The sequence below is a fragment of the Asterias rubens genome, chromosome 1 (assembly GCF_902459465.1).
Source record: "Asterias rubens chromosome 1, eAstRub1.3, whole genome shotgun sequence".
Lineage (NCBI taxonomy): Eukaryota > Metazoa > Echinodermata > Asteroidea > Forcipulatida > Asteriidae > Asterias > Asterias rubens.
Window position 1 is genome coordinate 14,990,337 of NC_047062.1, and position 14,888 is coordinate 15,005,224.

Genomic DNA, 14,888 nt, shown 5'->3' on the forward strand with positions numbered 1-14,888 from the left:
CATTTAAACGGAAAACTATAACAGCTGCCTCGTCGCACCAGTCTATAAAAGCGACAGATTTTACATGAGTTGAAACTTTCATGAAAAGGTATTATATTAACAGTATGCGACAAAGTTTCCTGGGCCTGGGCTAAACAACATTTCTATCCCACCGACTGACCGTGTTGACGTGGTTCTCAATATATCTGTACTTTCTGCTCTGAATCCAGTCACTAATTATTGATTTGACTTTGAGAGACAGCTGAACTCTACGACTAGGAAGTTGCATAAAATGCATAATTGTGTGCTTTTTGTAGGACAGAAAGTGCATTAAAAGTACATTTGCAATCATGGATTTGAACAATGCAAAAACACATGAACATTTGCGTGAGGCTGTGCAAAGGGGGCGGACCGACGTGTTACGCACAGTGATAGGCGGAAACACACATTCAAATGGTAGGTAGTTTTGTTTATTTAATTTGTTCATACAAATTTAAAAATGTTTTTAATAAAACTATAGACTGAACTTGTTACTTTACTCCTCATTTACTTTGGTGAAACTCATTGCCATCCAGAGAGAGATGTCAATATAACTTTTGACTTGTTTACTTTTTATATCCAATTGACATGTTTTTTGAATTGACATTGTTAATTTTTTGTTCCATTGTCATTGATTTGAAATTGAATTGAATAACTTCACTCTAAATAAAAAGATTTTAGGCCTATCACTTACTCAGTCAGGTAAACTTATGTAACTCGTGTATCATAATAACTAAATCATTAATACGACCATGGAGTACTGTGAATCTGCTCAAGAACTCAAAGAAAAAACTTGAATCCGTTCAAATCGGGTGCTCAGTTAATAACCACCGATTACAGTTAATAATAGAGTGAGCAGTAAATCGCAAATGAAACAAGAACGAGCAGAATTCCAACTATCGGCGTATCGCTTATTGGAACCCTTGGCAGCGGAGGAGAGCAACTAGAATCTTGTTTTTTTCACATAAACTGTAGCCCTATCACAGGTAGTTGCGGTAACGTAACCCTCCTCCCGTATGTTATCGCAGGTCGCCTTGCCAAACCAACGTCCAATGCAAACAATTGTGTCAGGTCATCCGCTCTGCAAGACACGCATCATTCACCCAAAGTCCCTGCAACAAAAACTGTTTAATATATTCTCATATGTATGCAAAGAACCTTAATTGGGTGGAACACCCTTCCACAGCACATAGAAGACATACTGACTGTAGTTAGAAGACAGGGATCAATTTAAATTGGCTGTTGCCCAACTCTACTCTACAACCAGTAACCAATCACAGCATATAAAGGATTGCGCCACCCTACTCGTTTCACCCAGTAAACCACCCCTTTAGTATGTACTTTAGATCCAGGAGATCCAGAAATATTGCTAAGTAATAGTTAAATTTATACTAACTTTCAATTTTGTTGAGTATTGAAGTATTTTGTAACCATAGAAAAACGAGATAAGTTATCAGATTTGTCTACATTTTGATTCTGGTCTTTCATCATTTTCTGGTCCAGTAAGATAATTTAGCTACTGCAAGCCCCGTGGACCCCCCCCCCCCCCCCCAGTTCTAGCCCTGAATCATGCACTAAGTACAGATTGTATGACTAGCTCCATCCGGTGTTCCTGTCACTTCATGGTCATGGTCAGTGTTCAATGTTACCATTGGTTACCAGGTCATTCGGTGCCAACTCAACTACAATTAATTTACAGTGACCGACTTTTAAAACAAATCTCTATTGTGTCTAATAAATGAACAAACATTTTCTGTCAAATCCCTTTAGCATGCAGGCCTGGAATTGCAAGGGTAAAGCCATTTTTTTTAATGGAAAGGTAACTTTCAGTTGGAAAATCTTCCAGTATGTTGGAATTTTTTGAAGAGACACCTAGGCCAAGAGCAGGGCATCATCAGGGTATTTTTTTTGCAATTTTATCTTTGTATTCTTGAGTGTATTAAATCCAACCATTTTAATAAGGTGGCAAAAAAAGAAAAGAAGCTTCTATTCAATTATATTCTATTCTTGACTCCTCAACAATTTTGCGCTGTTCAATGCATTCCTCCGCTAATCTTTGTGAGATACTGAAACTCAGGCCCATTCAGTGAACGTTGTCTTCCCATCGTTTCCTTTGTCTACCTTGTTTTCTTTTCCCAAGGACGATGCATTGTAGTTCTCACAGGGGAATTCTAAATAGAGGGATTTCCACATGGAATTATGTGTGCAAAGTAATGCAGGGTAGTAAGTACACTGACTGTAGGGGACAAAAGAAAGAACAATAGACATCTGGGATGCAACAATCGGAAAGTGTGTACACATTATGGTGAATTAAAAATTTAAACTAAATGGTGTTAAAATATATGTGTCCTTCATTCAAATTTAGGAAAACACTTTTAAAAACAATATTCAGTCCAGATACCTACAAAATGTCAAGGCTTTGACCCCTGCCAAACACCCAGTGGAAGGGGTGATTGTCTCCCCTGGCCTGGGGTACTCCTATACATGTACCTAGAAAATGACATTGCATTTGGGGGGGGGGGAGGGGGGGTTGTATCCAACAATAAAAAAAATCTGTAACATGAGAACAAATGTAGCTTTTTGAGAGCCTGTTAGCGTTTTGCAAAAATCTGAAACATGTACCACAATGCAAATTTTAACAGTTAGTCAAGTTGGTTTCTGATAATTCAACACTCATCATAAATTTATTTTTAGGGGTGCATGTACTAGGCCTATGGATTTTGAGACAAGTGTCCCTGAAATTGCCCAAAACTCACTGATTGAACATTTCGGGTGTTCAACATCAAATGTATGCACATAATCATCAATGTATGGTCAATGTCATCATTTTTCTGTCACCTTGGAATTATGTGTCACCATCTGGGTCTAAAATATACAATGTATGCTCACAATTCAACTCAATACAACTTGGACAAAAGAACAGGTTTTTCTCAGGTACCTTCAGTACCAAAGCTAAGGGATGACAAAGATATTGTACATTTTAAATGTTACTGGAAGGTAGCTTGAAACTAATGTCTAGTATGCAAAGGGTTATCCAAAACATTACAGTTTAAAAATTGTGATTGTCAATATGAATATTTTTCATAGATAATGTATTCATGTAGAGTAATGTGGTCATTCCTACACAAAGTTTGAAACATTTTGAAACAAAACATGGTAATACATTGAGGTATGCTTTGTCACAGAGCTCTGATTTCATATTTACTGCTGTGTACGACACACTACCCAGGCGTTTTTAAGTCTCATTGTATGTGTGTACACAGGCCTTTTAGTATCCAACTTTATCCCATTTAGTCATCCGTGAAAACCAGACAAAATAATAAAAATTTACTAATGAATAATACTAACAGCACTCGGTTTTCTATATAAGAGCCTCATCACCCCTGCCTTGACTCGAGGGCATCTCAAAGCACCAGAGTGAACCCCTTCTCTTAAAGGCAGTGGACACTATTGGTAATTGTCAAAGACCAGTCTTCTCACTTGATGTATAGTCCTCAACATGCATAAAAAAACAAACCTGTGAAAATTTGAGCTCAATCGGTCGTCGAGTTTGTGAGATAATAATGAAAGAAAAAAAAACCCTTGTCACACGAAGTTGTGTGCTTTCTGATGCTTGATTTCAAGACCTCAAATTCTAAACTTGAGGTCTCAAAATTCGTTTAAAAATTACTTCTTTCTCGAGAACTACGTCACTTTAGAGGGAGCTGTTTCTCACAATGTTTTATACTATCAACCTCTCCCCATTACTCGTGCTCAAGAAAGGTTTAATGATGATAATTATTTTGAGTAATTACCAATAGTGTCCACTGCCTTTAATGATGTGTACTGGCTGGTTTTTGTTAAGGTGTATTACATTTTGGACCTTTACATTTAATCCGAAGGATGAAGCAGTAATCTTTAAGCAGAGTTTGAGTTCAAGTCATGATGCTTGTGTCAAGACACTACAGTGTTTAGACAATATTGAAATAAATGTCTAAAACACTGAAGTGTCTTGACACAAGCATCATGACTTGAACTCAAACTCTGCTGATCAGAATCACCAGAGCTTGAGTCCAGTGTACTCAGCCATGACCTACCACAATGGATTTTCATTGGTTTCATGACCTCATCACTTGCTTAATATCCTTCATGTACCTTCATTCACACAAAATCTTATTACTGTAGTCACCGTTTTTTTAAATTGACGATTTAGCCTTGTGACCAAAAATACATGTTTTTTGTATAGAAAATCACTGTTTTAAAAACTAATTGTTTAGGACTCTAATTTAAATGTTATTGTTTAAGATAGTTTAAAAAGAAAGCTTAAGTCTTTAGTCACTCAGAACATCTCAGAACTGTCAGCGACTGTTTTGATGAATAACTAATTTCACATCATAAAAACCCCAAATACAAACTTGTTGCATAAAATGTTGTGCTTTCAGATAGCTAATTTTATAAAAAGTCTTCAGGCCAGAAGTCTTTTAATACTTACTCGGGAAATTACCTTTTTCTCAAAAACCATGTTACTTCAGAGGAAGCCATTTCTCACAATATTTTGTACTATCCACAGCTCTCCGTTGCTCATGACCAATTAAGTTTTTATGCCCCAAAAATTATTTTAAATAATTACCAATAGTGTCCAGTGCCTTTAAGTTTAATGCAAATGAATCGGTCTTAAGTTATCTATGAATTTATTATGATGACACCCACCCACCAGAAAGACTATTCAAGCAAGAAAGTGGAGTAATTGGACTTAAACAAGAGCCTTCATATAGGCACTATGAATTAACTCTAATGTGCAATAGAGTTAAATCTACATAATCCACTACATGCCAAATTTCAGACCAACTCTACAATTAATTGTTAGGTTTTTGCAATAAAGGATTAGAACACGGCAGCGATACGACAGCTCATTTGTTCCGGCAGCTTACAAATGGTCACAATGGGCAGTTGGAGCATAGACTTGATTCAAGTCCCATTCTCGTGTGAGAGGTCCCTAAGCATATACCCAAACTTACTATATAACAACACGTAGCATACACAGTACAGTGTGCGCTCGCCGTCAAAATGTGGTCCCGAGAATGGGACTTGACGATGTCGTTTCTTACTCTGCACGTTGTTATAGGAAAATCTCCCCAAATGGGGAGATGTACAAAACCAATGGGAGCGTGGAAGCGCTGCCCGCCGGTAAAATATTCATTATACTCTGTGACATCACAGTGTGGAAGACAGTGGGGCGGGTAAACTCATTAGCAGGCAAGGGGGTGTCGGTGTCGTAAGTCGTTTTATTGCACTTCCCAAAATTCAAATTTTAAGAAAAAAACCGACCCCAATGTATGTTACAACATATTACTCAAATTCAAATGAACATTTAGTGCTTTCTTTTTTATAATTAATTGGTTATTAAAAAAATGTATTTCAATCATCAACTAAGTACTTAACCCACAAATGACAAATGAACTAGTCTTCATTTTGGGTGCGTTTGATTGGTCAAAACGTATCACGTAACAATGTTACATATTCATAAGTGAATACATTTACATATCAGGCGACTGCGACATCGTCAAGTCCCTGTCCCGCATGCGGAACAGGTTTGGGAATGCAAAGCATCTCAAAACAGTAGTTTCCTGGAGATGGCACGGGATTGGGACATGAGTCAAGTCTAGTTGGAGCAATGAGCTATCATATCATGGCTCTGGGTTTATCCTTAAGTACTCAATTGTTTAAAGCCTTAAAGTACAAAAATACCTGTTAATTGTCTTGGTTTTTCCTAAAAAGAGGAGGACAAGGGCCTTTTTTTTATTACATTTTATTTATTTTAAAGGTGGCCACCAAGCATTTTAATTCGAACTGGCCATCAATTCATTTCTTTAGTTACATTACATTTTGTAGTTAAAAGTCCTAAAAAGATTTAATGAGAATTACACAGAAAATTTTAAAGACAAAAAAAGTTAATAATTTTTTTTAAAGGATGCGGCCTAAAAAAAGGATTAGGATTGTACCATGGAGGTAGGTGTTTGTATTAAATGTATTTTTAAAAGTTCTATCCTTTTGTTACTGATCGTTTGTGTTGTCTTTGTTTACATAATTTATTTGTCAATGTAATTTTTGTCTCCCAAGTGAGGATTAATACATTTGAATCTATGTAAACAACACTATCTTTCTGTGACGTGTACATGAACATGTGTCATGTTAAGTATGAGGTTTGCGATACTGCAAGCAGTGTTCATTGATTGTACTATGAGCAAGCAGACGACCAATCTGAAGCTGTGCTCGTATTTACAGTGTAACACACATGCAATAGACCATAGACATACTGTACAAAATAGGCCTAGTGTATAGCTATGGAATCCTGCTGCTCTTTGATAAACCACTGAAGTGAAACAAGCTTTTGTTATCAAACCAACCATGTCATGGGAAATCTCATGGTGTGTGCATGTGCTGTAAAAACCTCCACGCAGGCAACTGAAAGTGTATACTATTATCTGAATACATGGTGGACTGTGGATGGGTGTGTCCTCAATTACACTTAGAAAATAAGAATTCAAAATGTCTGCAGAATCAGAGATACAGGCAAACGTTTCTGCCACCAACAGCTACAAATTCCCTACAAAGAGCAGCTGTGCTGGTTCAGTTGGTGGTAGGAATATAACCCTTGATAGGGATTTTGCTGCAGCTCAACGAAGGGGTAAGGTCAACATTGCTGGAATTTTTAAAATGAATACCAAGTGGTTGTGATTGTATGTGGATGTGATCAATACATAATTGTTGTCTGTCTGTGATTCTTTTCAATTCAATAGGTTTAACTGACTCTTTCTTATTTAAGGATAGTTTGCTTTCTTTTTTTAACTGTGCCAATTCCGTTGTAATTTTGTTGGAAGATGACTTTAGAACATCTCCAATATGTTTCCATGGTGTAACAAAAGGGTAACTTTCCGTACGGCGCCACCACTTTTTCACTCATTTTTACAAAAAGGGATATCTCATTGAGGTTAATTAAATACAATATTATTTCATATCGAATGAAAAAGTGGTGGCGCCATACGGAAACTTTTCCGTCCATGGGTACCTTTATCACGGTGCAGCCATCTTTAATTTCTCCCATTGATATCAATGTTACCAAACCGAGGCTGGAACTTTCCTAAACTTTAAGATTATTATACAAAGCAACAAAGTAAAAACTTTGAAAATAAGTAAACATTTTGACCATCAAATAAACATAAAATGTCTATCCTACATTGTAAGAAATGTTTGATAAATAAGCATTTTCAGTTAGACTGACCTTAATAAACAAATGGTGAAATAAATATAAAGCAAAAATAAATTAAATTTCAACTCATGATAAAAAAAATGATAATTTAATTGTGCTTGTTCTGCTTGTATTTGGACATGTACCATTCCACAAAACCCTTTTTAATTTTTTTTATTTACTGATGCGTGACAAATAAGATTGTGTTGTAAAGAATATCGACCTTGGCAATCTGTTGCATTACACACTCCTGGCACTGGGTAAACACCAGACTACTTATTTGTGTTTATACTATGAGCTATAGACCGATCCAGGCGCGCAAGTGCTGGGCGCCGCCATGCGCTGCGCGCCATTGCTGGGTAGTCTTTGTGCCTAGTTTTGTGCACAAAGACACGAGAAAATCGTTTTCCTTTCACTCTTTATGGGAATTGAATGTCTTCCTGGACAATCTATGAAATTTCCTTGATATGGCTGCTTGATATAACAACGTACTACATTCTTGATAAATTTTTAAAATTCAGCAGAAAGTAAAATATTGAAATTCTGACAAAACACCTTGCCGATGTAATGCATTTTAGCGACTATTATGCAGTTTCTGCATCTGTGACCCTAAACTCACCTAAGACAATCATCTTTTTCAAGACGATTCGGCTTATATTTTATTGCAAATATTTGTGGTCAGTGATCGACATTGGTATATCATGATGTCCTGTTAAGGAAATGTTGTTATTCGTTGAGGAAAACATTTAATTTCTATAAAGAGTAAAAAGAAACGTGATTTCCTCATGTCTTTGTGCACAAAACTGGGCACATGTACACCCCAGCAATGTCGCGCGGTGCTAAACACTTGCGCGCCCGGTGCGTGTCGGATCGGTCTATAGACAAACATAAAGCTACTGTACATGCACAGGCTACAGATCAACATATGGGCAGTGCTTGTTCCCGATCAATACTCTGTGGGCCCAGAATAATAATGATCAGATTTAAAATAATAATTAATATATAATAATACTATGCCTATTATCTAACAGATGGAAATTTGCATCGGGGATAAAGCGTATTAATTTCTGTTTTACCCATATAGTGTTCACAAATGTGTGTGAGCACTGTTAACTCAGTATTTTCCCAAGCTCTGTGAAAAAAATCACAGGCATATTACTCGGGTGGGGTTTGAACCTATGACCTTTGCAATTCTAAAGCAGTGTGCCAACTAGAATACCGAGATTGCCTGGAGGCAGTTTGAATCCTATTTTTAGCAGCTTTTATCAAGCATTCATAAATACCCTAGACAGTTTCTCTACTCCTATTGGTGGAGAGCGCGTCACGTGGGGGTGTTTAAACGATTGATTATGACCAGTGTTTATAACCGGCTGGCTTCCGCGTGTCAGGCTTGCAAAATTATCATGCGGAACGCAATTCATAGCTATTAGTAACAGCGCGTAACCTTCTTCTAAGCGCGCGACCGTAATCTATTTCTAAGCGTGCGCACGTACACACAACCCACGTGCAACGAATCTTCACAAAGTTTTTGGAAAAAATATTTCAAACCTCAAATTTTCAACTGTCAAAGTGTCTGTATATATTTTTTTAACGATTTTGAATAAAAGTGCATTTATAAGTGGGGATAAAAGAGTAGTGACTCGTTCTGAAACGTCCGTTCAAAACCTTGCAGGGTTGTTGCCGTGCGCTAAAGGCCCAAGATGACCCTGCCGACATTAAACAGAAGAAAAACACAGAGAACATGTAACAACAAATGATGAATTTATGGAAACAAAATGCAATCTGAATCTGAGAGATATATCAACAATCAACACCAGATCATCATGAATGTATTCTTACTCAATACTCTTGGGCCAAGATAATTATATTGTTCAACAAAACACAATCTGATATTGAGAGAAGTTAAAGTTGGAAGTACAGTTCATAGTAAGACTAATTGTTAATTAGCACACTGCTTGACATTTCGTTTTGCCCTGGTCTTGGCCTTGGTGCCCCTTCAGAAGCGCCCATAGCCTTTAAAATCAATAGGCATTTACAATTCGCTTGTCGCCGCTAGGGTTTCTAAAGAGTTAAATTTTGAATTCTGGGCCCAATTTCATAGAGCTGCTTGAGCGGAGAAACTGTTGCTTAGCAGAATCAAAATTATGCAGGATACCATTCACAAATTGCACTTATGATGGTATAATTTGTTTCCGTGCTTTTAAAACTGCCCTCTGTGCTTAAGCAGCTCTGTGAAACTGGGCCTTGTTCTTCTTGGAGTATTCTGCAACATTACCTATAACACACCCATGCCATGAATACATCACAAATGAACTAGAATTAATATATTTTACTGCTTTGATGGTTCATTCATTTGAAATACTGAACTGTTATTCATTCAAGTGAGATAAGTGCACCAGTGTAACACATTTGTAAAATGTTTTAGATAACTGTTCATGCATAGTCCCTGCTCTATTCTAAACTGCGCCAATAAAGTATCTAAACACTTACAAATGGTCAGATATATCGGAACCTGAAACAGTTTGCCAAAAAATAATTATTCATTTCGAGTCACCGTTAATTTCTGCACATTTTGACACATCTTGTGTTGCGCTACGATGTTGTTTGGTGGATTTACGGGCACTTGAGTGGCTTAAGGTCGAATTTCGAAAGTTGCAAAAGCCCCTATTCAAGCTAAATCGTTGCATTGTGACGAGTAAGATCGGCGTTTCTTTTGCTCGCCTTTTATAAATGATGTTTTTTTGGTCGCGTTTTGGATAAATCGGTTGCGATGATCATACTCACCAATAATTGTCAGTAACCAAGCAAAGGGGTCAAAGATGGGAGGCATACAACAATGGTAAGACAGGGAAGGGTGTTTCAAGATAACAGGAAAGATGGCTCAAACGACCAAACAGGATAGAAGCCGGTACGTCGATGCGAGCTGCAGCTCATCAGGTAAAAACGTCACCAGCGACGGTCAGTAAATGGTGGAATCGCTACCAAGCTCAGGGAAATGTGGACGACCTGCCAATGAGTGGCCGTCCGAGGGTGACTTCTGCAGCAGAAGAAGAAAGTGAACAAGTCCATAAAGCCTGACACCACTCTTGAGGGGTTTGCGACGCATCCTGATCAGGAAATGGCAGGGGATTGACCAGGGACAGATCAGAGGTCTCATTGAGAGTATGAGAAGACGACTCCTTGCCGTTCAGGACAGTGATGGAGGACATACCAAGAATGGAGGACAGGATAACAGCAGTTTTAGAGTTAAAGATACGGCAATTAATTTCATGGTCATGTAAACGAAACGAGTTTGTGTCTTTTGTCTTGATTTTGTCCGAGTGTGATGCTTATGTGAGTTCCCTTTTGGAATTGGGGTGAATAGGGGTTTTTGCAACTTTTGAAATTCGACCTTAAGCCACTCAAGTGTCCATAAATCCACCAAACAACATCGTAGCGCAACACAAGATGTGTCAAAACGTGCAGAAATTAACGGTGAATAGAAACGAACAATTATTTGTTTGTGTACTATTTCAGGTTCCAATAAATCTGACCATTTGTAAGTGTTTAGATACTTTATTGGCGCAGTTTATGTCCAGACCACATAAAGGACACAGACAGTAGTTGAACCACGCAAACAAACTAGCATAGCAAACATTCATCTTTGTCAACAAACCATTCATTCTAAGAGAGCTAATCCAGCCTGTACTTTCTCTCATCCTGTAGAGCCCTTTATACCTACACCTCTATTATGACAAATAAACTAAGCAGACTCACACCCACTCTCATATTAATCAATGACGTGTAACCAGACATTTTCATTTGTGGGGGGCAAGCGGGAAAAACATCATACAATGTTATATTGGAGGGGGCTTGTTTGATGTGTTGAACCAGTCATGTGAACATTTCAAAACATCTCATTTGGGCGGTACGCAACTGCTTTAATGTGTGATCTTCATATGTGTAAACTCACTGACCACCTTTCCTTCATACGCTATACCCCTCCGTGAAAAACAAGATTAATCTACCAGGTCATAGCCTGTTTATTTATTTCCTTTCGGTCCTACTACTTGCCGTCAACTCGCCAACTTGCCAGGCCTCGGCGGGTTTAAACCACTAGTTGAAAACTGATTCAACTCACTTTGATTCACATTCATAAATACCTTTTCGGTCAAAAAACATCAACACTAACACTTAATGGTCTAAAAGTAAAATAAATGCAAAAATTATAATTGTTCAATGATTTCTTTCAATACAACACCTCTCCAGCTATAAAATGGTAAGGCCCTTGGGTAAACAACTCTTTATATGGAGGTTGCTGTGCGCTTCGCACGTATCGCGTGATGTGGCACAACTGTTCCAGCCGTTGGAACATTTAGGACAGTGTGCATTGAGCACACACAAAACCGCCTCTCTCAAGTTTTCAGCTGGTTAATTGTTTGTTGATTTGAATTTGACTTTTCAGGTGTGAAAGGACCGAAACATGATGATAAACTTGAGAGCGTTTTGAACAGCATTACTCCAGGGCAGGGTACAATGCTGCATCTGGCCTCCAAGGTAATAAAACAAATATACAGTACTTGGGTAGTTAACTTAAAGGCAAAATACACTTTTGGTTTTTGGAACTGCTCAATTGTTTTAATCCGATATAGATGTAGATGTATAAAATAAATGTGGAAGTTTCATTTCAAAATGTGGTTGTGATTTGAAATATCATAAAAGAATTCCAGAGCGAATATGTTCTTGCAGGAAAATTTTAAAATTAAAATTCTTAATAGGAATACACAATCTAAGAAACAGTGCTACAGTATTGAATCTCGTATATTCAAACTTTTGGGGCATAAGAACTAATATCTTTTTACATAACCACATTGTTTTGTTTGGAGGTGAAATGTTTCTCAGAAAGCTGCTGAAGGCTTCTAACCAATTTATTTTTTAGATATCAATATAATCGTAATTTGGGTGTGATCCCTGGCTACACGGCAGTTAACGGTTGTATGGCTTCTGACTGGCACCCCCGAACAAAGATATTGACAGAATAGGGACACTGCCTATATAGGGCTAGATAGCTCAGTTGGTAGAGCGCCGGCACGTTAATCCGGAGGTCGTTGGTTCGAATCCCACTCTAGTCAATTCTTTGTTCAACCCCAAAAATCATTTACAAATTTATCCAGTCAGTTTCCCCTGTGGTTTATATTGATATCTGAAACAAAAAGTCGCATCCCCTAAAGGTGATCCCCTAGCTGCCGCTTCCCAGGTTGTATCGTAATTTGGGTGTGATCCCTGGCTACACGGCAGTTAACGGTTGTATGGCTTCTGACTGGCACCCCCGAACAAAGATATTGACAGAATAGGGACACCGCCAATATAGGGCTAGATAGCTCAGTTGGTAGAGCGCCGGCACGTTAATCCGGAGGTCGTTGGTTCGAATCCCACTCTAGTCAATTCTTTGTTCAACCCCAAAAATCAATTTATTTTTACTTACAGTAATTTTAAGAGTGATTACAAAACATGTACCTTTCCTTTAACAGAGTCCGAAAAAACAGAATCAGCTGTTGACAAATCATTCCAATTACAATGATGTGTGGTTTCACTGCATTTGGTATAATGGCCAGCTGTTGCAGGAAAGGATTTCATCCAGCAATCTAGCAAAACAGTTGCACTTGACATGTGTTGTGCACACTGAATGCCAATATAATACACGTCTAAATTTAAAGGCACTGGACACTATTGGTAATTACTCAAGATAATTGCTAGCATAAAAACTTACTAGGTGATGAGCAATGGAGAGCTGTTGATAGTATAAAACATTGTGAGAAACAGCTCCTCAGAAGTGACATAGTTTTTGAGAAAGAGGTATTTCCTCACTTAAATATTAAAATAGAAAGTTATTAAAATAAAATATTAAAAAAGACTTAAGGCCTGAAGCCTTTTATTAGGCATCTCTGACACACACATTTTGGCAAAATTTGTTCCTTTCTTATTCTTTTGTAAAAATGTTCAAAGATTTGTTTTTTTATGCATATATTGGGATACACTAAAGGGATAACACTTGTCTTTGAAAGTTACAAAAGGTTTCCAGTGTCTTTATGTAGATATGTTACAAAATGACGTATTCCAGCCATCAGGCATTTGTTTTTTGTGAGAACGGCATGCCAAACGTGCTGTGTTTATTATTTAAGCGCTTGGCGTGCCTGCAAACCCCAAAATGCAATATGGCGTCCATTGGAAACTTATCTATAGAAAGCATAATAATAATTATCACTTGATCCTGACATGATGTTCTCAACAGCTTGGTAATGCAGATGTAGTCCGTGCCTTGCTTATCTCTGGAGCCGATCCCTCCGTCCTGGATGAGAACAAAAACACAGCGTACGAGAAATCTTGCTCGGATCAGGTATCTCGTGTTTATCACGATGTTCTGCTGCAAGCTGTGGCTCAGTCAAAGTAAGTACAGCAGAAAAACAGTAAAAACGGGCTAAACGGATTAAATTGATGTCTGTAGATCCAACAACTTTAGTTTTAACTGAGGCAACAAGGGTGAAATCACACTTATAATTATGATAAATTTTTCTTTTCTGACGGATTATTTCAAGCTGGTCACTAAGGCCGTGTTCGAAACGGCGACTTCGGCTTCAGCTTCGGCTAGATCAGCTTGTCTGCCTGTATTGAAGAGTAGGTAGACATGCGCAATCTAGTCAGAGACAAAGTCTCCGTTTCGGACACGGCCTAACACATTGATTTGTGTTGTTACTCTTTGCATTGTCGGAATGCAGTATGGGAATGAAAACATTGCATTTTGGTGACAATTAACAATTTTTTTCTTCGCCTTTCTGATGGGAAAGCTGTAGAGTCGGGTGACTTAAAAAAAACAGTTACAACTATTGCTGTTATGAAGGGGTTTGCCACAGTGTTTGTGGCAGGGGCTGCCAATGCACCACAGTTTCTTGTTAACTCTTAAAAGGTGCAACCTATTGGGTTTTCATAAATTGTCAACTTCAAAACCTGTCCAAAAAGTGTTTCTCGTTCTCAAGTGCCTTGCTTTTGGGGACCTTATTGGTGGATATGTGTGCTATAAAAGACTCCAGTACTACTATTAATTTTATGTTATTGTGTTTATAAAGTAATAGATAGAAAATACTTTGCAGTGGTGTACTTTCAAGTTTACATGCAAAGTTTGAGAGGAAAAATTAAGTGTTATCTTGTTACTATTGTTAGTGATTTTTAATTTTATTTTTTATATTACATGGTGTTACCGCAAACCTTTCCATATTGTATTTCCACCATGCAAAGTTTCTAATCCTACTTAATTTTATATTTGTTGACATAGTTCTTCATGGTTCGAAAGTTTGTAGAGCACATAGGGTATTTCTTGGAGTTTTCCTTTCAAACTCTATAAAATTATACTATTAATTATTACTACTACTATTCTTTTTGCAGCTTGGTTTTAGCAACTAATTTACTGAAAGCAGGAATCGATATAAACGATGTTGATGATGAAGAGACTGGTAATACACCGCTACACTGGGCTGCCTCCTATGGGAACTTAGACACAGTTAAACTACTATGTGGTAAGATTAGGTTAAGAAAAAACTAGACCCGGATCCAATATCAGAGAGTTAAGCACAAAATGTAGCTAAGCACACAACAACTACGCTCACGG

General features: G+C 37.7%; 1 protein-coding gene across 3 annotated transcripts in view; it reads left to right on the forward strand.

The window, feature by feature from the left end:
• The first annotated feature begins 157 nt into the window (after nucleotides 1-157).
• LOC117289186 overlaps nucleotides 158-14,888 on the forward strand; it is a 33,256-nt gene continuing 18,525 nt past the window's right edge. For 2 of the 3 annotated variants that reach the window (XM_033770188.1, XM_033770196.1), the window contains exons 1-4: nucleotides 6,321-6,685; nucleotides 11,691-11,782; nucleotides 13,518-13,672; nucleotides 14,666-14,796. In XM_033770188.1, the coding sequence (XP_033626079.1) occupies nucleotides 6,547-6,685; nucleotides 11,691-11,782; nucleotides 13,518-13,672; nucleotides 14,666-14,796 (517 nt within the window). In that variant the 5' untranslated portion in view covers nucleotides 6,321-6,546. Of the gene's footprint in view, nucleotides 436-6,320; nucleotides 6,686-11,690; nucleotides 11,783-13,517; nucleotides 13,673-14,665; nucleotides 14,797-14,888 lie in introns of those variants that run through there. The other variant, XM_033770206.1, reaches the window with a different exon arrangement.